Source organism: Lacerta agilis, chromosome 11 (assembly GCF_009819535.1).
Source record: "Lacerta agilis isolate rLacAgi1 chromosome 11, rLacAgi1.pri, whole genome shotgun sequence".
Taxonomy (NCBI): Eukaryota; Metazoa; Chordata; class Lepidosauria; order Squamata; family Lacertidae; genus Lacerta; species Lacerta agilis.
Window position 1 is genome coordinate 42,058,874 of NC_046322.1, and position 24,399 is coordinate 42,083,272.

Consider the following 24,399-nt stretch of genomic DNA (forward strand, 5'->3'; position numbering starts at 1 on the left):
TAAGTTATAACATGATCTGATCTATGTTAAGTTAAGAATGGGAAAATATTGTTTATTATGAAACAAGATTTGTTAAAAAGAAGCTTATGATTTTAATTTTTAGATATTTGGATTTTTTAAGATCAAGATGGTATAAGATGTTATTAAAGTAATATTTGGGATTAGAACCGAAGGTGAAAAGGCAGGGGAAGTCTGTACCAAGATTCGACCAAGAAATTTTTTTTTTACAGCACAAGAAGAAGAATTATTGGTATTTGTGTATTTGTTTATTTCTAGTTGGGGGTGGGTTAATGTGGGTGTTATATTTGTATGTTGCTTGTTGTAAAACCAATAAATTCTTATAAAAAAAAAATGCGATTGAAAGAAAACATACTTGATTAATTGGGGGGCAGAGGTGGGAGGGGATTGCCTGAACTGTCACAAGATGATTGGGTGTTGCAATCTACCCTTTGAGGGCAAAGTACAGAATGGATTATGGAGAAAGTAACTTATTGAGTTCTTACCAACAGACCCGACACCTGCAGCTCTGAATTGCCCAAGAATGAGGGACTGTTCACTTTCTGCCAATGCCAACAGCAGCTCATAGGCTTCAATGCACTGTTCACTGGAAACAACAACAACGATTCACTATTTGTAACTTACGAGACAGGAAAAAGGCAATATAGGTGACAGCAGGACAACAGGGAAGTGATGTCTGAAATGATGTCATTTCCTCTCTGTCTGTTAGCTGGGAAACTAGAACTTTCTTGCAGCTTAGGCTTGGTGATCCTAGCCAACCCCTACCTTATGATGCTGTAAAGGGCCCTGTGATCTTTGCATGAGGCACAGTATATATATTTATTAAATAAATAAATTAAATAAAAAACTAAATTATTAACAGTCTGAGTTGCTAATGTGAGATAGAAAGGGTGACATGACTGAACAACATCATAATACATTTAGACTGGGGAATTTCAGCATTCAGTGCAGAACTCAATACTGCACTGAAGTGTAGAATGCAGAATGAGTCAAGAAGGCTTTTGTTTGACATAGTGGAGTTTGGCTCTGTTGCCCTTTGGAGCATCAGAGAATGCCACAGCAAAAGACAGGACAATGGCTGGGGTAAACTTGCACTAAAGAGCCAAAAGCTTTTTACTTGAAATGGTTTGTTCATTGTGTTTTGCTTCAGCCTCTGGGCCTAACAGGTCAACATTTTAACTTTCCCAAGGCAACTTTCAGCACTGGCAATGTTTTACTTTGCTTTCATTATAAGCAAGTGACTTATGTTAGTTCTATGAACAATACGGATCATTTACTAAACTACTCTTAAGCCACCTTTTAGGCACTTTGCTAAGTGCCATGAATGAGAATAACCTGCAAGGCAGTTAATGTACAGATGTGAACTGAAGAATTATTAAATACTTGTACATTCCATCTAAGCCACTGAGTCTCTTGGGCTTGCAGGTTAGAAGGTCGGGCAGTTCGAATCCCCACAACAGGGTGAGCTCTCGTTGCTCTGACCCAGCTCCTGCCAACCTAGCAGTTCGGAAGCATACCAGCGCGAGTAGATATGTAAATGGGTACAGCTGTGGCGGGAAGGTAAATGGTGTTTCTGTGCACTCTGGCTTCCATCACGGTGTTCCGTTGCGCCAGAAGCGGTTTAGTCATGCTGGCCACATGACCAGCATGTCTGGGGACAAACACGGAAAACAGCGTGTACCCCTGTCTGGGGACAATCACGGGCTCCCTCGGCCTGAAAAGCACCGCACCCCATAGTCTCCTTTGACTGGACTTAACCGTCCAGGGGTCCTTTACCCTTTACCTAGTATCAAGCCAAATTGGCAACTCTTCCTTTTCTCCGAAGCAGTCCCCAGAGAGCATGAAGTGGATACTATCTTCCTACACGCTATCCCTGCCAACTCACACTGAGTAGAGTCCTAATAGTAATGGTGCAAGGTAAGGAAGTGAGTAAGGATTAAGGCGGGGGTGGAACAGTACATTATGTGTACTTCAAGTCTCTTCCAGGAAACAAGCATTACATGAAAATGTACTACCTCGTTTATTTTGTCTCTTGCATTCTCTGTGCACATACCTGTATTGCAAGGCGAGCTTCAGGGCTGTGGCGTTGGATTCATATTTTCCAACCAGCATGCTCATCCTCTCCGCATTACTCTTGCACTCTTCCAGAGTTATTGTCAATAAATCATTCTGAGATTTTAAATGCTCAATGCGGCTGCGGAGAAGAAAACCATCTATAAACTTTCACAGAGCACCTACTCAGCCCCACCTGCCTTGAACATTCTCCAAATGGCTCCATCTTAAAATGTGAAAAGTAATCTGGCCTTAATCATTTTCATCCATTACTGGAAAAGGCAGGGAAGGAATAAATAATGCAAACTGCATGAACAACTCTTACGGAGAAAATCCTTTCACCAATAAAGCCCAATGAAAATGTGGGTGGCTTTTTATTTTTAAAAAGAAATGATATGGAGCTGCTCATATAGACACATTTCATTGCTGTACATTTTTTCTTACCAATGCCCACCTCGCTCTTCTGTTCTCAACCTTGTGGTTTCTTTTGCTTTAAAGGAGTTCTGCAGCTAATTGGCCCAGGTAGAGCATCACATGAAAATACAAAAACTAGGGTTGCCATATGTCCAGGCAGTAATTGGCAAAATGTCAAAAAACCCACCTCTCTTTTGCGATTTTGTGTGTGGGGGGGGGGAGCAGCTCAACAACTTTTGTGTCCTTACAGCTTTGTGAGTAGCTCCCTGTACTGCGTTGTCGCAAACAGCTTTTAAAACTGTCCTGAGTTTTCAGTATTGGAAAAGTTTATATGATGCAGCTTTTCAAGACCCAAGGAGGCCGCTGCTATAAGAGGGTAAGTCAAAAGCCCTATTGAGTTCATGGAAGCAGTTATCTGTGCAACTCCTTACATCAGTGATACAATTCACTGTATCAGTGGTGGGGAACCTCTGGCCCACAAGCCTCGTTAAAGCCCACCAGGCTTTAACCATTTGGCCTATGAACATATTTTTCCTTACACTTAGGGATGGGAGTGGAATTCATGGAAGACTGATTCGAAAGTGGATTCATTTGATTCAATCAGGATCACGGGTGATGCCAGGATTTATGTTGGGGTAAGGAGGACACCCACCTGTCACCATCTTCTGCCTGGCTCTGACAAGCAGTTTTGGAATGAAATGTCTCAACACCTTTTGACCCCAAGTGCTAAAAAAATGCTGTCAAAATCTTCAGTCATTTGTGTATCTTAGGTAGGCTGACTAGGTTGGAGTTGGCAAACCGACGATAGCCAGGAAACTCCACTATATTTAAATAAAACACTGGCTCACAACACGAACTTCACACCGATCCAAATTGTGAACTTGAATAAACTGAACTATATCATCGACTGAGGACTGAGGGCAGCTCTGCAGTATAAATAGCCTATGGGGAACTTCCAGTCGTTTCTAAACAGGCCCTACAGAGGGGCACGCTTTCAGGGGAAAATGCCGGAAACTATGAGAAGCTTCCAGAACCGAGCTACCTGCAATGCGATTGGTCGATTTGCAGAAGCCATGCCTATCTCTCAGCTGGGTTGCAAATGCACCGCTACGTCTTCCAAGTGACCTCAGCGAGCATTTCAATTTCAAATATTTTGATATTTTCTACTTTTAGTTAAGTACTGTATTTTTATTCATTTACTTGATTTAGGGGGGAGCTGCTCCCCTGCCCCCTGGCTACACCCACGTTCAAGATCCCAATTAGATCATGGGTCCCCTTTCAGAACTCACATCCCCATGGATCCCTTTATGAGGAGTCCGAGGGCTGCCTCTGTCTGGTATGCTAACAATGTTTTTTCTTCCCTTTGGGAAAGCTCAGTCATCCAGCTGCCAACAGCTGGGAGAAGTGAGCACACAGGGTTTACTGCTGCTGTACATTTTGAATAGAGTAGAGAAAATCTCCCTGGGAGAAATGGGAGTCGATGACACTCTGAGTCTCTGAGGGAACTGTACAAGAAACAAAAAACAACAACACCATAGCTGCTTCCCTTTGAAGCAGGTGTGAGGGAGGTAGAGCCATGGCTACCTGCCAAAGGTGGAGTTTGCATGCAAAGCCTATCTCCTTTGCCCGTGCTGTTTCAAAGGAGGTGGATGTGGAAATGACACAGTTTGGGTATTACTTCTGAATATTTAGGTACAATACATTGCTTTGACTGTCAACAAGTACAACGATGCCAACAGCACCTACTCGTCTCCACTAAAATTATCACATTGATCTATACAAATCAACTTGAAAACTGTATTTCGGGTTCCTCTGGAGGCAACACCAGCTGTTGCTAAGACCTGCAGAATAATATGCAAATCCTAACAAATCACTTTATGGCCTAATGCTGATGACTAAATTATCTTGTTGAAAGAAAGCCATTAATTCAGATTAAGCCCTCCTTTTCATCACCATATTCTTCCACATTTATATGCAGATGGCATAAGCATAATTCACACAAATCAAAATGATGGGGGTAACAAATCAAGTTAATCAACTGAAAGTAAGAGCTGATTACCATTATATGATTTTCAGATGCTGAATTTCCCCCTGCAAGTCAGCACGATGCCTACATACATATGCAAAATATTTTCTATGAATACGTAATACACAGAAACTGACTACTGAAAAGACTCGTAGGCTCTGAAAGGCAGGTTCCAAAGTGTTGCTGTATAGTTGCCCTGGTAAGCTAATCTTATTTGTTACTTTATTCACATGGTCACTAGTTTTCCTTTGCAGGCAAGACTCCATGACCCAGCTGAATGTATGTATGTATGTATGTATGTATGTATGTATGCATGTAAACTTTACCTGTTTAACCGCTCAGTTTCCACTTCAAATTCTCGGATTTTGCTTTCAGAGATAGCAGATCCATGCGAGTAGAGGGTCTGGAAAATTTCTTGGATGTTGGAACAGTCTTGGAGAGAGTGGGCTAAGTGTTCCGCTACACTACTGGAAACCTGCAATGAAATGGGGTATTTATGGAAAACAGCGAACTCCATGCATGTTATATTTCACACATCACAGATTTATCACCTGTAAAAAGTAGTTGTAAGATTAGTAACATCGTCATCTCGAGGTTGGGAGGCAGCAGGGACTTAAAATAAACAGGAAGAAACAAACACACTGGATGAAGGGTGGCATATAAATTTAATAAATAAATGACACCAAGCCATAAACCTTGGTTTACTAAACCATACCGTAATATGCCAGTTGTGTACGCAGCCCAACCATGCCTGCATCACTCCTCAATTGGCAGGTGGCTAAAACAAAGTCCTTTACAGCATCCCAGAGCCATCAAATAAGAATCTTTTGTCACATTAAAATATCCACAAAGCAATATGGGCGCTGGGTACTGTAACAAATGAAGCAGTCCAGAAAAGGGACACTTCGAGCCTTCTTTAATATCCACGTGGGACTGACTTTTTCTAGTAATTAAAATATTTGTGGGTTTTATTTCTTGAAAAGTCACAGCAAAGGAGATAACAAACAATGAGAGTGCAAGTGTGGTTTTGCCACAGACATTAAGGCTTCACCCTTAAGCCTGGAGATCACTGCTTGGGATCGGGATGCAAAGTCTGTAACGAACGAGACAAGGGCGACAAGGGAAAGAGCTAATCACAAGAGAACAGGAAAAGGTCTAAGGGGGTCACCTGATTCTCATTAAATAATAAATAAATTTCAGCAATATACTGTTCTTCATTAGGAAAATCATGAAGTGTCTTACATTACATTCCTATTCTAGAACAGCAGATATTGTATACACTGTTCAACGTGCATCAGGAGGCCTAAGAAAGTGTGCACACTGAGTGCTATTCAACTAAGTCATTCCTAGAGTAGATCCACTGAGATTTATAGATGTAAAGAAATTGAGTCCACTTGAGTAACTTGACTCTACTTGATTTTCATGGGTCAACTAAGCATGACCAGGAATGGATATCACCCATTATTAATATATTCACCAGGTACTTAAAAAGAAATGGGACATCTGCTCGTTTGCAGGAGAATAAGTATTAAATTGCTCATTTAAATTGTGTCACGAAAGTTCAGATTGAAGAACCTGAAAGCTCTTTGAAGTTCTTCCCTAACCAATCTCTCCTGACATGAACGGGAGATTTGGGGAGGGGACTGCCCAAATGTATTGCTGTCCACACTTATGTCAGATCACAGTGAATTGTTTACTTTGCCTTTGGATTTTTCCTCTGCCATTATGTGGTCAACATCTGCACAGGTGTCAGTTAACTGCTGTTATTCTCCGCCACATCTATAACCTTCTGAAGTTGCTTTGCAGAACCATGTGAAATGATGAACCACCATTCATGAATCGCTACTTTCAAGGCACCCTTTTTGAGTTTTTGCATCCGTGTAATAACGAAGTTCCAGCAGAAAAAATAAGATTGCTTTCCTGACTGTGACTCTGAGGTAAGAATTACAGAGAAAGAAGCATGAAGAAAAGAAGAAGAGTTTGGATTTGATATCCCGCTTTATCACTACCCGAAGGAGTCTCAAAGCGGCTAACATTCTCCTTTCCCTTCCTCCCCCACAACAAACACTCTGTGAGGTGAGTGGGGCTGAGAGACTTCAGAGAAGTGTGACTAGCCCAAGGTCACCCAGCAGCTGCATGTGGAGGAGCAGAGACGCGAACCCGGTTCACCAGATTACGAGTCTACCACTCTTAACCACTACACCACACTGGCTCTCGAAAGAGAAAGCCACAAAGGTGTGGCTTTGAACTTTCATAGCTGCTAATGGTCATGAGCTTGATCACCAATCAAAAGACAAAGAAAAACCAAACTACTAACAGGAACCACACTAGTAATAGTAAGTCAAGAGGGTTCCAATTTCCTCTATATTTATTTGAATGCTTACGCTTTGCTTTTCTGTAATAAAATCAAAACTGAGGTGGCTTGCAAAGCAGAACAAAATGAAAAATAATCCTGACATTAAAACAAAATCAACAACCAGGTGAATTATAAAGTAATTAGTCTTCGGATAGCAAGTAAAGCTTTGCAGGATACAATCTTCTTTCTAGTACGATCCTCTTTCTAGTGCACTTCCTTACAATAATGTTGTCCAAGCATCAAACAAAAACCCTAAAGATGAGGACTAGAGATTTTGCTGCTTCATAAACAAATAATAGGCAGTTGGAACAATAATGCAGTTATGAATGTTTTACACTGAAGTACTCTGCAAGAGATCAGAATTATTCTCTGGCATCACGCTTAGGTTGTAAATCATCTTAATTTTCAGTTGTTGCGTGGTATCCTTCTGATGTGGGTAGAATTATTTATGTGAGTGGGATTTTATCTTTATCCATAGTGTTGCTGTTAGGTTATATTAGAACTGCAAAAATACGGCTCCCTCCCCACAAATTCATGCTGAGTCTCCTTAATAATATAATCTCCAGTTGTAAAAGCTGGTTACGGACTTCTGCCACAGAAACCAAGTGCATGGCTTTGCGTATTCCATGAACATGGTACAATAACAAGATACCCTTATGCTGCAACATGAAAATAAGTTCTGCTCTCTTTTGTCTCGAAAACAGAACTGTATTGTGTGAATATAGGTACGTTTTCTTAATCTGCATAATTCAAAATCACTGTTAAAGAACAGGAAGCAGAATACAGTTATACCTTGGCTGCCAAATGCCTTGGAACTTGTACATTTCGGCTCCCAAACCACCGAAAACCGGAAGTGAGTGTTCTGATTTTGAAACGATTTTTGGAAGCTGAATGTCCGACGGGGCTTCTGATTGGCTGTAGGAGCTTCCTGCAGCCAATCAGAAGCCGCGCTTTGGTTTTAAAATGTTTTGGACTTCTGGAATGGATTCTGTTCGACTTCCAGGATACGACTGTACATGAATAAACCGACAGTTTTCACAATGGAGGGGGTGTAAGAAGTGGGGTTCCCCAAGGACCAGTATTGGGAACTGGGCTTTCTAACTTGTTCACAAATGACCTGCTGTTGGGGACAGGGTGAGGTTTCCAAGTTTGCCGACGGCACCCAATTGCTCAGGATGGTTAAAACAAAAATGATTGTTCGGAGCACCAAAGGTATCTCAGTAAACGGGGTGAATGGGCATTTAAAAAGCAAATGTAATTCAATGTAAACAAGGGTAAAGCAAAGCAGATTTTTGGGGGGGGGAGAAAGAAGAGGTTCTGAACTGGGACTGACTGATGAGGAAAGATCTTGGGGACAAGGCACATAGGTGAATGAAAATGTAAATCCAGTATGCAGAAGCTGTGAAAAACACAAATTCTGTATTGGAGATCATTAGGAAAAGGGTCAGAAATAAAACTTCTGATATTATAATGTCACTATACAAGTTGATGGTGCAAATGCGCTTGGAATACTGCGCACAATTCTGGTCGTGACACCTTAAAAGGATATTGTAGAGCTTGAAAAGGTGCATCAAAACACCCCTATGAAAGTAGTTTTCTTCCTCTCTTATCATACTAGAACCCAGGGTCATTCAATAAGACTTCATACAGCACATAAAACTATGGAATTTGCCAACACGAGATATGTAGCCACCAACTTGGATGGTTTTCAAAGGGGTATAGACAAATTCATGACGATAAGGCTCTCAGTGGCTATAGTCACAATCACAATGTATTACCTCCAGCATACTAGTTGCTTGTGAACACAAGTAGACAGCGCACAGTTGCAATCATGTCCTACTTGCGGGCTGGTCATTGTGAGTGCATTATGCTGAAGTAGAAAGGCCTTTGGTCTAATGCTAATGGGCACTTCTTGCTCAGATTTTCTTCATAAAATTACTTATAGATCACCATCTCATGTAAGGCGGTGTACAATATATACAAATCCTTATGGAAGGATTATATGTTTGTAGCATTTATGTTTTTTCCTGGAGATACTCAAGAGAGATACTCAGTACTGGCACCTCCCATCTCCTACCCCCCCCTATTAAAAGTGTTGCACTTATTGTAACAACTTCATGGCAAGTACAGGGACCGTTTCCCCCCCTTAAAAAATATTATTTTAAATATATATTATTTCAATTTTTACACCACCCTTCATCCAAAGATCACTAGGCAGTTCACGACATGAGCACAAATCCTATGTGATCATTAACACTCACCCCTATGCTGCTGATTTCAGATCCCAGGACAGGACGGTCAGATGTTGAAGATTCCGATCTCGTCTTTGAGAGCTTTACTCGTTCAGCTATCTAGAAACGGGGGGAAAAAACCCCACCGCAAATATTAGGTGTCGTATGTAGCTTTTGCACAGCTATGCAAATCACTCCCCCTTCTTCACACATCCAGAAATCGTATGTTAAGTTGATTAATGTAAACTGGCATGTGTGTTGTGACTAACAGAGGCTTAAAATCCTTAGCACTTATCTCTCCCTGCAGCTCGAGTTTTCAGACTCACTTAGGATCCTTGTAAATTCCCCTGGCGCTCTGGCTCATGCTTCCCAGTTAATTGCACGCCTGCACAGCAGCTGCGCACAGCAAAGGCTGCGTCTCCCACATAATGAGAGACACTGTGGCAATGTACAAGGACTCACCTTGGCAATGGGGATGTCATTACTGCTGCTGCTGGTGCTCAGTTCTCCAGTGCTAGGGTTAATGGGACGGTTGGCAGGAGTAAGACGGCCGGGACTTGATGGGCCAGTTGCCTGGACACTTTGTAAACGTGTCTGCAGTTCTCGAACCTGGAAGAACACACAATATTAAGACAAAGTCATTTGTTTTCCTTTGCACTTGGTCTGATGAGCAGTACTGGCTGCAGCAGCCAAATTCTGCTTTAGCCTGGGGTTATTGATTTATTTGTTAAAGAAAGAAAAGCTTGAAAAAGTTCCGAAGAAAAAGCTTTTCCATTGATCCTTCGGCTGCTACGAAGCAGTTTCTAGTACTACCAAGTTTTATGAAGCATGGACATATTTATTGAGAGCAATCTGTCTTTCTGGCCATATGGATACCTTTACTTTGAGGTCAGATTCAATGAACACCACTGGAAGAAACACAAACAACACATGTGAAAAGAAAGCGGTGGATCCATTGTTGTCTTGTTCACTTATGTGCTACTGAGCAAGATGAAGAGTTAACTCTGGAGAAAGTTGCAGTGGCGAAAGGGGAGGAATAATTGTACTGAATCCCACAATTGTTACGTCCCCAAACTTCAGATGAGTAAAATGACATTGATTTAGGCACTTATTATGTATAAGCAAATATACAGGTATGTGCCACAAGAATTAACCTTATTTAGATATGCATAAGAGCTGTGGGTGTATGAATTATTTTTTATGAATTTATTTCAGCTGAAGATTCCTTCCAGACCACAAGCCATTTCAAAGTATTCCTCCCATCCATACTGCATCATTGCAAAAGCGACCTGGCAGTAAGACATGGTGGGCAGGGGAGACTAATGAACCATGTAGAATCCATGGGGGTGCCCCTGGGATTATGGCCAGAGTTCCCAGAAATTGATTTATGCATTCAATTTAGCAAAATGAATGCTAAATGCAAGGAAAGCTAGCACTATCAGTCTCACTAGGATTAACAGGTGGCAGTTAAGAAGTGTCAGTTTTCACATATTGTGCACTTCTCTCTTAAGAGTTCACTCTGTTTCCCGTTTCCAAAATGGTTCCACGTTTGTCAAACTAGCTAAATCGATCTTGGTGCATGCCAACTCCAATGCACGCTACAGAGAGCCCTCAAACCAGTAAGATGCTCACATGCACACAATGTTCTGCCCCAATGCAGGAAGACATTACAAATGAGCCCTGCAGTTCCACATTCGAATGTGTTACATCCATGATCATCTGACCCCAAAACAATTATTTACTTCCAGAACAGATCAAATGATTGGGACGATAATGAGCTTAAACAAACACAGCGCAGCCCAGTTCGCTCAGTCTCTTCTCTTGCTGCGTGAGAGAGGAGGCGCCGCTTGTGGAGAAAACCAGGGCATCATACATATTATAGAGATTTTCCTCCAGAATGTGACAAGCGAATGGATCCTCACTTTAATGGTGAGAGATAACTCACTACTCTGGTCAACCGGGGGGGGGGGATTAATTCTGAGTCGATAAAAGTCTGCCTGGAGGAGCCAATGCCAGCATGCAGGGCTGGTGGGAAGGAGAAGATGCAAAGATTTTCAGGAGCTACTGATGAGGTGCCATGCTACCACCCTCCTGGCAGCAGGTGGTGTTGCACTGGGGTAGAGCAGAGGCAAGGATGGGGAGAGAGCAGCACTGTGGTGCCACCCCACTGTGCCAATCGCTGTTGGGTATTCATTCATAAAAGAGTTAACGAAATCTAAGATGAAAGTAAGTTATTAAAAAAGCAAACACACTGTGCTTGATTTCATCGTATCGAAGTACAAACATACATAGGCAGGCAACCCATTCCCAGAAATGCCTACACAACAAAACTCAAAACAATAATAAATCTAACCAATTTAGTGCAAACGGCGAGAAGTAAATTGGAACGTTCTTCTCAGCTACTAGGATAAATTGGCACCCCAAATTTCCATCTGTGAGCTGATTCAGACTATTTTCCCCAGCTTCATAAACCATGATTTATCCATCTGGAGGCAAGCGTCAGGATTGAATGTTCCTCCCCACCCCTCATAATAAGTTCCTGCCTTGTAATACTGGTTTATTAACCATGATTAAACCAGTTTCTTGGTCCAGGTAGAACAGGGAATTGTGGCTTAACACATGCCAGGAATTGAGCACTGAAGCTGGTGCATGAAGTGAGGAGGAGTAAGGTGAAAGAGGAGCAAGCACGATGCTTTCCCCCAAATTTCTGGTTGGGAAAGGTAACCTGAACTGGCTCAATGAATCTGTGTTACAGGATATTTGGCATATAATAAAGCAGTTTGAAATAATTATATTTAGAGAAACATCCCAGGACGACCTCATTGCATTAAAAACCCAAAGTGATTGAAATGTAAATAATTTATTTACACTTAAGAAGCTATAGTTAAAATGAAGCACTGCGGAGCAGATAAATGCTAGAAATACAGCAAATTAGAAAAGGGTAACTCAATACCCCCAAAGTTGCTGAACAACTGCATTGCCCTTATTATATGCAATTAAAAACAAAAAAGGTATTAAAATAAAGCAGGCCTGACCTCAAAATGGCTTTAGGACTAGAAAAGGAAAGGGGGAAAAGCTTGCAAATGGCATTTCTTGATGCAAGATTATAAACTTTGCCTCAGACAAATACTTAAAAGAAACAAACGGCCTTCTTCAGAACAGCAACTTGTGCCACAAGGGAAATCAAGAGCTCATTTTTCCTGCACCACTAGCACAGAAAAGAAAAGAAGAAAGGAAATAAACATGCAGTCTGAAGGGGAAATTTCCTTGAAAGTCAAACTATTTATTGAAACACATAAATATCCCTTCCGATTATAGCAGTGGACAGAATAAAGAAGTGCAGTGAGCTATAGTCCCTAAACCCAGAGGAACTTAAGTGAAAATGAGTTGTTACATATATACATAACTTGGTAGTTCATCAAGGACAGGATACTTATAAGCTCTACTAGGAAAAGATGATACTAATATTTGAGCTATGTGTTAAACTAAGTAGCCATATTTCAAAAGCATGGTTAGCACTATTCCTTCCTTCCTTCCTTCCTTCCTTCCTTCCTTCCTTCCTTCCTTCCATCCTTCCTCTCTGATCCAGGCTAGGAGAATGATGGGTGCAAAGGGGCTTAACCCAAAATTATTCCTCTTGGTTTCAATTCCCACCCAGAGCTCTGTTTGCAGTAAAGCAACACCTAAAAGGGAAATAACATATTGGGGCACATGATTTGTGTCAGGAAATTGTCATGTGAAGCAGGGTGGATTTGATTTAAATCAAATTGATTTAAATCACGATTTACAGAAAGACTCGTTCTTGCTGCTATAATCTTAATATTTACAACCAGATGAAGGTTTCATTTTTGGAATAATAAATTTTCAGAGTAGTTTTTTACAGTTATATCAAAATTTACTGATTGTATTATACTAATAGAAATACACTGACAGATAATTATGAAATTATTGTGAGGTTTAATAAGTTAACTGTTTATATATGGACAACTTTTCTGCTGTACTTTACTGGAAGGAGAAAAATAATCATTTCCTTAATAACAATTTAAACAAACAATAACATTATACCATTTGTATCCATGTTTGTTAACTGATGTGGATAAACTATTTAAAAAACACACACCTTAGACTTGAGTTTTAGCACACATGAAAAACTTAAAACAAGTCCTTATTTCCCGATGAATAGCCTTTGGACTATAATGTAACTTAAATAGAAAACTATATTTAGAAAGATTTTTCCTCCAAAAGCATTTTATTTTAAAAATCCAATTTAAAAAACAACAACACAATTTAAATTTTTAAAAAAATCTGATTTTTTTTTTAAAAAATTGATTTTTATCCACCTGATGTGAAGGAAACCCCCTCCCCACAGTTCCAATCTAGACCAGGCCTTCATGCAACTGTAGTTGGTGCTAAGCACATGGATAGAAATGCATGCATGCTTAGTGTCATGTGCAACTTGTTCACATCACACCAGCTGAAATTCCCTCCTCTGCACAACTGTTAAAGATGTTGCAGCCCTCTTCTTTGCTACTGACTATTAGGGGATCTTTCAGACAGGTGTCCCCCCCCCCCAGTCCTACCTGGAGATGCCAAGGCTGGAAAGTGGAAGCCAACCTTGTCCACATGCAAAACTTGTGCTCGGCCAGAGAGTTCTGGTCCTTTGCAAAGCAAGTTTTGGTACGTGATTTGAGACCAGGATTTTGGAAAGACTACCTTCTGCCGTGTGACTCTGATGCTCCAGTGTGGTGTAGTGGTTAAGAGCGGTAGACTTGTAATCTGGTGAACTGGGTTTGCGTCTCTGCTCCTCCACATGCAGCTGCTGGGTGACCTTGGGCTAGTCACACTTCTCTGAAGTCTCTCAGCCCCACTCACCTCACAGAGTGTTTGTTGTGGGGGAGGGAGGGAAAGGAGAATGTTAGCCACTTTGAGACTCCTTCGGTAGTGATAAAGCAGGATATCAAATCGAAACTCCTCCTCCTCTTCTTCTTCACTGGAAGCATTAGAAGTATTGCTTCACACTATGTTACCACTGGAGTACTGAATGGTTAGGATGCTAGCCTATATATTTTCAGGGGTGGCATCCAGGAGTCTTGATTGGCTCACTTTTTATTTGTGTTTTGGGATATTGTCAAAACCACAGTTTTGCCGAGCTTCCGGTTTGGTTGAGTTTTTCTCCTTTCTGTTATTTTAATAGGCTGCTCGTCTTAGTATGGTCCATTAGTTATGATTTCTGTATTGATGGCCTATCATTAAAGTTAATTAAAGTTAACAGCATTGGGTGCCTCATAAGGAGCTGAAAGTTGGGATATAAATATTTTAGTAAATGAGTCTAAGATATCCTTAACTTATGTTTTCCGCAAATAGCACTTCTAGGGAGAAATTGAAATTATGAGGGGTAATTTTTTGTTAAACCCTTTGCTCATATACATCATGGCGCGAGATTGGATCAGAGCCTACTTGGTTACTTTTTCTATTAAAAACAAAACAAAAAAGTAGACAAGGCCGAGCATGTTTTTATCAAGAAACACACAAGTGCTTTTACCATTCTGTTTGTCAGGAAATCGCCCTTGCCGAAGCTGGAAGCGGGCCTGGGGCGTTTTCAGGATCGGGAACCCCCGTCTCCGCTGAGCAGCTCGTCATCTTCCCCCAGTGGAGGAAGCGATCACTCTTCCAGTGGGGAGGGGGAGATGGGTACAGGAAGTGGGAGCAGGGGCTGTGGCAGGGATGGAGAGCCTCTGCACCAAATGGGAAGAGGGGGAGAAGAACCCTTTCCGTCACCCCGCTTTAGCAGGGAGGAAGGACGTAGAGGGGGGAGGCGGGGGTTCAGGATCCCGCGCCTCTTATGTTGGGCAAAGAACCAGAAACGGACATTCCCGGACTCTGCAGAGGGATGAGCTGGATGTCTTTATTTTAGCTCCACTGTAAATAGCTGCACAATAAAGAACGTAGTTTTTAGAAGTTCTGCATCCGCCTGATTTCTCATGAGCAACCACTGAAACTCCTTACACTGTTCTTCTAACAATCAAAACACTAAAGATATTTGCAATATCCCCTATTTTCAATAATTTATAAATCACTTTCACAGAAAACACAGGAAAATTTCTGTCTCCTTGAAGGTTTCTTAACAGATGTCATCTCCATAATGGAATGAAAGGGAAACTCATTGTAAATCGTGCCAACAATCGCCACTGAAATCCTCAATATTCTGATATTCATTTGTACATGCGCACACACATATGGTAATCTGGATATATTTGGGGTGGCTGGAGTAGGGAAGGGAAGCTTGTTAAAATTTCAATGCTAAGTTAAAAGCCACTAACAACTTATCAAGCAGTGACTGCTAGCCACAATTATACACCATAAAACAACATTTATAACGGAAAGAAAAATATATGAGTAATATTCAAACCACATTTAGGGTGGAAAATCCTTTTTCAAGAAAGTTTAAAAATTGTAATCTAAGCAAATAATAAAACTAAAGTATAGGGTGGGATTCGCTTAACGAACCCCGTCATTGGAAGACCCTGCACAAAGACACTCCTACTTGCGAAACAGGGTTTTCCCCACCCCCCCCTCCTGTGCTCCCAAAATGGGCTCTGCAGGGGCTGTGATAACTCCCAGAATATAGGGGTGAGGAGAGGAGGATCACTGGAAACGTGCAACCATAAGAGCCAGCTTTTAGGGGGCCAAGTCTTTTTGCTGCCCAAATAAATTATTTGAAGGGGCCAGTCACCCCTCAAGTCAATGGGCGTGCATGTGCCATGTTTTGTGAACAGTTATGCAGGGTGGGGGTTACCTGGGAACCCCCAATATTTTATTCCAGTTGGCACCCTTGGCTGCAATGCTTGCACAGACAGAACATCTTTCATACACAGCATGATGCTGAATTCCACCCAGTTTTCCAGGTCATGTGGCCAGCATGACTAAAACGCTTCCGGCGCAACGGAGCACCGCGATGGAAACCAGAGCGCACGGAAATGCCATTTACCTTCTCGCCACAGTGGTACCTATTTATTTACTTGCACTGGTGTGCTTTCGAACCGCTAGATTGGCAGGAGCTGGGACAGAGCAACGGGAGCTCACCCCGTCGCAGGGATTTGAACCACCGATCTTCTGATTGGCAAGCCCAAGAGGCTCAGTGGTTTAGACCACAGCGCCACCCGGCTCCCTTACCTTTACCTTTACCTACTGGGAGTATTGTTGTTCATCACCGGGGCTGGGAGAGGGAGGAAGAATAGAGGAAGCTCATGGATCTAAAGCAGCAAAAGCCACTGCAGCTGGCCCAATGTGTTGGTGAGAAAGTGAAAGCGATTAGGGAGGCAAGAGAGAGGTATTGCAGGCCAGGGTAGGGAGTAAGGAGCTGAAGAAGGCAAGTGGATCTCCCTAAGGAGCATAAAGAACACCTCCCCTGAGGCTCTGGAGACTTTGTCACCTCTGTGAGGCTAAGCCACCAGCAAACTTTCTATCTGTGTCAGCAGGAGCCTGACTGTGACCTTGTTCACACGCAACTCTAAGCCAAAATTCAACCAAGATGAAATGGAAGAAATGGAACGACAGCTGATCATATAGATAAGGCAAGTCAGTGGTGGTTCAGGAAGTAGCTTGCTGGCTCTGAAAAGTAAGTATACATTCTGATATATTAAATAAAAGAGTGGAACATAGCAAGAACAAGTGGTGGTGGGAAACAAGATCCATGGTCAACAGAACAGCTCTGAACTATGCAGACAGGAGATTGAGGGGGTGGGAAAGTCCATTTGCAGGTGGGTGGGGGGGTTGAAACCCACTTGTTTAGCGCACCATTTGTTAAAACCATTTGCAAGCAGTTTCTTCAGTTCAGAACTTCCAAGGCTGCAAAAAAAAGAAAAAACCTACTGCGAAGGAAGGCTGAATTATATTTCAAGTACTTAGCAGAGGAGCTGTGTAGGTTAAAGGAGGGCAGAGGAGGGAGCGTGACACAATTAAAAGAGGAATGCCACTGCAAGGGAGGGATAAAAAGCCTACAGGGAGGAAGCAAGAGGAGGAAAGCAGAGCACAAGTCTGGCTGCAGGGCTGGAGAAGAGAGAAATGATTTCTCTCCGCATAAATTTATGTTGCTGCTAATAACTTTTTTTTTTAAGGCAGTTCATATTTTCCATGCCAAGAAAAGGTAGCTAGGGGAATGAATGGAGGGAGTGTTTTGCAGATCCAATAACCCATCAAATCTAAAAAAGAATTTGAGGAGAAAAATGTTGCGGACAAAAGGAGGACATGGTAAAGAGATTACCGGTACCTTGTTTATGGGCTTGCAAAAGAACAGAATAAAGAAAAATGGGAGATCTTAAGACTAGACTAGACAGCTACAAACACAGGATTCTTACTTAGTTCTGGCATTAGCAACCTGCCACATGCACACCTCTAAGGAGGGTATGTCTTATTCATAGCAACGGCTGAAGATGGCTTAGGCCATTTCGGAGTATTGGTAACACCTACATGATTCCTCGTAGATATCATGTGAAGGAACTGATTAAATGAATTGGGACTTCCACATGGAACCCTTGCATGGGGATGCCATGATTGCACAATTTGCAGCAGGGTACCACTGGTTCATACTATCAGGACACCCATGTGCACATACACACCCCACCCAACTGTCAACCGTGTGCTCCTGCTGGTGACAACATGGCGTTGCCAAGCAAGTGCTCAGGCCTGAGAACACTTCCGGGTCATTCTTAACTGGTTCATCAGGCGTAAACACAGGAGAAACACTCCACACTGCTGCCTATGGTTGCCACCACGGGAATTCTTTCTCCATTGAGATTCACCAAAGCCCAACCAACCATAATCCAGTGGCATAAGAAGGCATTGACATCTGGGTCAGCAGGAACTAGCTAGGGTTGTTTGTAGTATACTTAGCACTGCCTCAGCGAGCATAGCACTGAAATAGGTCCTTCCCATCTAAGACTATGGCAGGATGCATTAATGGTTTGCTGTCTCTCTCTCTCTCTCTCTCTTTTTAATGATAGTTAATTACAGACAAAAAAAAAAGGAATCATAACAAAACCATCTCCCTGGGCAGAGAATGGCAATCATCTCCAAGGAAGGAGTGGGTCCACCACTTAAATGTTGTGGCCCCACATTCACATACACCAAGGTTACCAAAAGTAGAACATGGTAAATTGTTTAAGTGTTTAAGTATGCAGTTGAAAACTATATGCTAAACAGCAGGTATTCTACAGTTTGTAAGTAAATATGTAGCAGACACAAACTTGACTAGAACTCTTAAAGTTGATTTCTAAAGAAATTGTTAGCTACGCTTACTAAAGTAATTTTCTATCGGCAATTTCGGCAATAAGCTAGCAATAGCTGTAATTGCCATGCAAAAATTAGCCGAGAAATCTAAGCCTCTTGGGTTGTATCTTAATTAAAGAGAAATGTAGTTACTGCTAGTTCTCACTCCACTTTTTAATAAAGTGACAGTTGGGATCTGAACACTAATTTTAAGGTTTCTTGACCCGTATTATTATTATAGTATTATTGAACGGCTATGATACCTTCGGTGTATCTTAAGAAATGAAAGTAGCGCTCTCTAATTCAAAGTCAATACACTTCCCAGGATTGATTTATTCACATGGGATACATGCTTCATGGATGAGTTGCCTGGAAGAATATAGCTCTCGTGTTCTATTACAATTATACTAGGCCAGAGTCACTGAACCTGTCTCATTCTCAATTTATAATGCTCGGTTATGCTCAGCATGAGGAGGACCTGTAGTTTCAAAACAAGCCGTGACAATGTTCATAAGGCGGAAAAGTTACCTACTATTGTTTACTTTGCACATTCCCCTTCCTACATTTCTGGTCAATTTTACTTTAGAATTCTGTATGACTCTGTATACAGACATATGTTTTTAATCTCTCCTCAGAGAGGCTAGATTTCAACACAGCCTCTTAGGAATTATGCGTGGCTTGCAGATATTGCACACTTCAGCCTTCTCATAGCAAACCACATAACCACCAATGTAATTATAAGCCTTAAAAAGTTTAAAAGGCCAGTTTAAAAACTAAGGCTGGTTATTTGTTGTGGCATTTGATATTTGATGTGCTTTGCTTCTATGATTTACAATTAGAATGCCACTTAGAAATAGAATTCCTTTGCCGATTGCTTATATGCATTTTAGAGGTAACAAAGTTACGGACACAAAGCAAATAAAAATTCAACTATGAACATGAATTCATTAGGAAAATTTCTTCCCCCAACCATTTTTTGCCAGCTTAACTCAGAGCCCCCCCAAAAAGCAGCCCAAATAACAAGGCCTTAAAACTTCCAGAAGGTGGTCAAGCTTGATTCTGAGCAAGTCTGTAGTGCAATGCCTTTTACCACACCTTTACAATAAAGGTGAAAATGAAACATTTTCGAAGAGCCTAGAAAATATCTAGATTGGTAAAAACAACAACAACCACCAACACAAGTTTCAGGCACGAAGAGAAACAGAGGAAAAGGCCAGCTGAACATTGTTCCCTTAAGCAGCATGTCTGTACGGTGGATAGTAAAGATCGGTAAGAAAAATAGTCTTAACCTCATCCTGACTTTTGCTACAAGATTTATGGGAGCACAGAGCAGAATCTTTCCATTCCTGACCTAATACTATATATTAGGCTTCCTAAGGAGATTTGTCATGTCAGAGCTAACTTTTAGGAACTAACGTATTATTTAAGAAAGCATCCAGAGATCTTTTATAGGTGAGACACATTAGCTATTTAGTCTTATTATCTATTCTGTGGCTATATTATACATTATTATATTATACATATAATCGCTTCTGCCAACCTAGCAATTCGAAAGCACACCAGTGCAAGTAGATAAATAGGTACTGCTGCGACGGGAAAAGCAAATGGCGTTTCCATGAGCTCTGGCCACATGACCCAGAAAAGCTGTCTGTGGACAAACACCGGCTTCCTTGGCTGAAAGCGAGATGAGTGCCACACTCCAAAGTCACCTTTGACTGGACTTAACCATCCAGGGGTCCTTTACCTTTACCTTACATATATTCAGTGCTTTTTTTCTTAAAAAAATAAATGTTATGGGGTAGTCCCCTTTTTCTACTCATATTGAAATACTGCCCCCAACGAGGCCAAACTTAGATCCACAAAATGTTTAGGGGTATGCGTACCCCTGCGTACCCCCAGAAAAAGCACTGCATATATTATATAATCCCCTTAAGGTCATGTTAATAATTGTACATATCCAACTGCCAATGCTAAACCTTAGGGTGAAGGGCAGACAATAAACAAATAAATAAAAACTGCAGTCAAATGTCAGATTGTTCACAATGTAATGTTTGGGGGAAAGGTGCACACAGTCTCCAGTGTTATTGTTATCATTAATTTGATATCTCTTTGTTGGCTCATATGTTTGTTGCAGACTGAAGTCACATCCGTATCTGCAATGACCGCCCAGTGTTGTGTTGTTGTTATAATAATAATAATAATAATTTATTATTTATACCCGCCCATCTGGCCGGGTCTCCCCAGCCACTCTGGGCGGCCTCCAACAAATATCAAATACAATACAGAGTCACAAATTAAAAAACTTCCCTAAACAGGGCTGCTTTAGGTGTTTTTCTGAATGTCAGGTAGTTGTTTATTCCCTTGACTTCTGACGGGAGGGCGTTCCACAGGGCGGGCGCCACTACCGAGAAGGCCCTCTGCCTGGTTCCCTGTAGTTTTATCTTCTCGCAGTGAGGGAACCGCCAGAAGGCCCTCGGCGCTGGATCTCAGTGTCCGGGCTGAATGATGGGGGTGGAGACGCTCCTTCAGGTATACAGGACCGAGGCCGTTTAGGGCTTTAAAGGTCACACCAACACTTTGAATTGTGCTCGGAAACGTACTGGGAGCCAATGCAGGTCTCTCAGAACCGGTGTTATGTGGTCCCGGCGGCCACTCCCAGTCACCAGTCTAGCTGCCGCATTCTGGATTAATTGCAGTTTCCGGGTCACCTTCCAAGGTAGCCCCACGTAGAGCGCATTGCAGTAGTCCAAGCGGGAGATTAACCAGAGCATGCACCACTCTGACAAGACAGTCCCGCGGGCAGGTAGGGTCTCAGCCTGCGTACCAGATGGAGCTGGTAGACAGCCGCCCTGGACACAGAATTAACCTGCGCTTCCATGGACAGCTGTGAGTCCAAAATGACTCCCAGGCTGCGCACCTGGTCCTTCAGGGGCACAGTTACCCCATTCAGGACCAGGGAGCCCCCCACACCCGCCCGCCACCGGTCCCCCAAAAACAGTACTTCTGTCTTGTCAGGATTCAACCTCAATCTGTTAGCCGCCATCCATCCTCCAACAGCCTCCAGGCACTCACACAGGACCTTCACCGCCTTCACTGGTTCTGATTTAAAAGAGAGGTAGAGCTGGGTGTCATCTGCATATTGATGAACACCCAACCCAAACCCCCTGATGATCTCTCCCAGCGGCTTCATATAGATATTAAAAAGCATGGGGGAGAGGACAGAACCCTGAGGCACCCCACAAGTGAGAGCCCAGGGGTCTGAACACTCATCCCCCACCACCACTTTCTGAACACGGCCCAGGAGGAAAGAGCGAAACCACTGTATAACAGTGCCCCCAGCTCCCAACCCCTCTAGCCGGTCCAGAAGGAGTTATGGTCGATGGTGTCAAAGGCCGCTGAGAGATCCAGCAGAACCAGGAAACAGCTCTCACCTTTGTCCCTAGCCCGCCGGAGATCATCAACCAGCGCGACCAAGGCAGTTTCAGTCCCATGATGAGGCCTGAATCCTGATTGGAAGGGATCCAAATGGTCCGCATCTTCCAGGCGTGCTTGGAGTTGTTCAGCAACCACCCGCTCAATCACCTTGCCCAAGAATGGTAAATTTGAGACTGGGCGATAGTTGGCCATATTGGCCGGGTCTAGAGATGTTTTTTTAAGAAGCGGTTTAATGACCGCCTCTTTCAGCGGGTCTGGAAAGATTCCCTCACAGAGGGAAGCATTCACCACCGCGCAGAGCCCATCGCCCAGCCCTTCCCGGCTAGCTTTTATAAGCCAGGATGGGCAAGGATCTAGGAGACAGGTGGTCGGTTTCACTCGTCCAAGCAGCCTGTCCACATCCTTGGAGGTAACAGATTGGAATTGATCCCATGAAACATGACTAGACAGGGCTCTAGCACTCTCCCGCCCCGGCCCTGCTCCCACGGTGGAGTCTACCTCCTTCTGAATCTGAGCGACTTTATCTGCAAAAAACTTTGCAAAAGCATTGCAGGAGATCTTGGGGTCCCTACCAGACCCCGGTGACAAAGGTGGTTCTGCTAGGTTGCGAACCACCTGGAAGAGTCTCCTGCTGCTGTTTTCTGCAGATGCAATAGAAACAGCGAAGAAGGTCCTCTTCGCTGTCGCCATTGCCACTTGGTAGGCTCGAAGTTGAGCTCTAACCCGTGTCCGGTCTGATTCAGAATGAGTTTTCCGCCACCGGCGCTCTAGCCGTCTCAGCGACTGTTTCATCGCCCTCAGCTCCGGGGAAAACCACGGAGCTGTCCGGGCTCCATGCAATCGGAGAGGACGCTTCGGAGCCAGACAGTCAATAGCCCCGGTTAACTCCGCATTCCAGCGGGCCACCAGGGAATCAACTGAAAGGCCATCAGCATGGGATAATGCATCCCCTACCACTCTCTGGAAGCCAATTGGATCCATTAAGTAGCGGGGGCGGACCATCTGAATCGGTCCCACCTCCCTGCAGAGGGGAAGGGTCGCAGAGAAGTCCAGTTGCACCAGGAAGTGATCTGACCATGGCACTTCTTTTGTTTCACTTTTACTTAGTGTCAGATCACCAACATCCATAGAGGTAAACACCAGGTCTAAGGCATGTCCACGGCTATGAGTTGGACCAGACTTATTCAGGGACAGCCCCATGGAGGCCATGCTTTCCACGAAGTCCCGAGCGGCCCCTTGTAAGGTCGTGTCGGCATGGATGTTAAAATCCCCTAAGACAACCAAACTAGGTGTCTCCAGGAGCCCCCACGACCTGAAGCAGCTCGGGCAGGGAATCCTTGGTGCAGCGGGGAGGTCGGTACACCAAAAGGAATCCTGTACTGCCCCTATTGCCCAACTTCCAGAACATGCACTCAGAAAACTGGGTCTTCCCAATAGGACGCCTGGTGCAAACTAATGACTTCCTAAAATCACTGCAACCCCCCCCTCCCCGCCCAGATGGCCTGGGTTGCTGTGCGTAAGAGAAACCTGGTGGACAAGCAGCGGCAAGGACAGGCCCATCTGCTTCATCCAACCAAGTCTCTGTTACACATGCCAGGTCAAATCCTCCATCCACAATCAAGTCGTGGATGGCAGTGGTTTTGTTAATCATTGACCTGGCATTACACAGCAACACTTTCAGGTCATGTGGGTATCCCCTGCTGATTCCAGTATCCATCCGGTCAGGACCAGACCTGGAGGCAGGGATAGTCCTCAGACAACGACTAAACCTGCCTCCTCGGTAATGACATGATCTGGTCTTAGCGTGACTCCTCCTCCTGCCCATGATCACTGAGATCGGGTGTCTTTCCAAGACTACCCCCCCTGTGGAACCTGCCCCAGCCATCCTGTTGTTGTTGTTGTTGTTGTTGTTCAGTCGTTCAGTCGTGTCCGACTCTTCGTGACCCCATGGACCAGAGCACGCCAGGCACGCCTATCCTTCACTGCCTCCCGCAGTTTGGCCAAACTCATGTTAGTAGCTTCGAGAATACTGTCCAACCATCTCATCCTTTGTCGTCCCCTTCTCCTTGTGCCCTCCATCTTTCCCAACATCAGGGTCTTTTCCAGGGAGTCTTCTCTTCTCATGAGGTGGCCAAAGTACTGGAGCCTCAACTTCAGGATCTGTCCTTCTAGTGAGCACTCAGGGCCGATTTCCTTGAGAATGGTTAGGTTTGATCTTCTTGCAGTCCATGGGACTCTCAAGAGTCTCCTCCAGCACCATAATTCAAAAGCATCAATTTTTCGGCGATCAGCCTTCTTGATGGTCCAGCTCTCACTTCCGTACATTACTACTGGGAAAACCATAGCTTTAACTATACCAGTGTTTTTCAACCACTGTTCCGCGGCACACTAGTGTGCCGCGAGATGTTGCCTGGTGTGCCGTGGGAAATTACTTTATATATAGTCAATATAGGCACAGAGTTAATTTTTTTTAACATTTTCTAATGGTGGTGTGCCTCATGATTTTTTTCATGAAACAAGTGTGCCTTTGACCAAAAAAGGTTGAAAAACACTGAACTATACGGACCTTTGTTGGCAAGGTGATGTCTTTGCTTTTTAAG

General features: G+C 43.2%; 1 protein-coding gene across 2 annotated transcripts in view; it reads right to left on the reverse strand.

Annotated features, from left to right (window-relative positions):
* MCC (MCC regulator of WNT signaling pathway) overlaps positions 1 to 24,399 on the reverse strand; it is a 221,733-nt gene that overhangs the window by 20,228 nt on the left and 177,106 nt on the right. For both annotated transcript variants that reach the window (XM_033164789.1, XM_033164790.1), the window contains 5 exons: positions 9,560 to 9,706; positions 9,128 to 9,217; positions 4,837 to 4,985; positions 2,072 to 2,212; positions 504 to 604 (listed from right to left, as the gene is read on the reverse strand). In XM_033164789.1, coding sequence (XP_033020680.1) covers positions 504 to 604; positions 2,072 to 2,212; positions 4,837 to 4,985; positions 9,128 to 9,217; positions 9,560 to 9,706 — 628 coding nt within the window. The remainder of the gene's footprint in view (positions 1 to 503; positions 605 to 2,071; positions 2,213 to 4,836; positions 4,986 to 9,127; positions 9,218 to 9,559; positions 9,707 to 24,399) is intronic.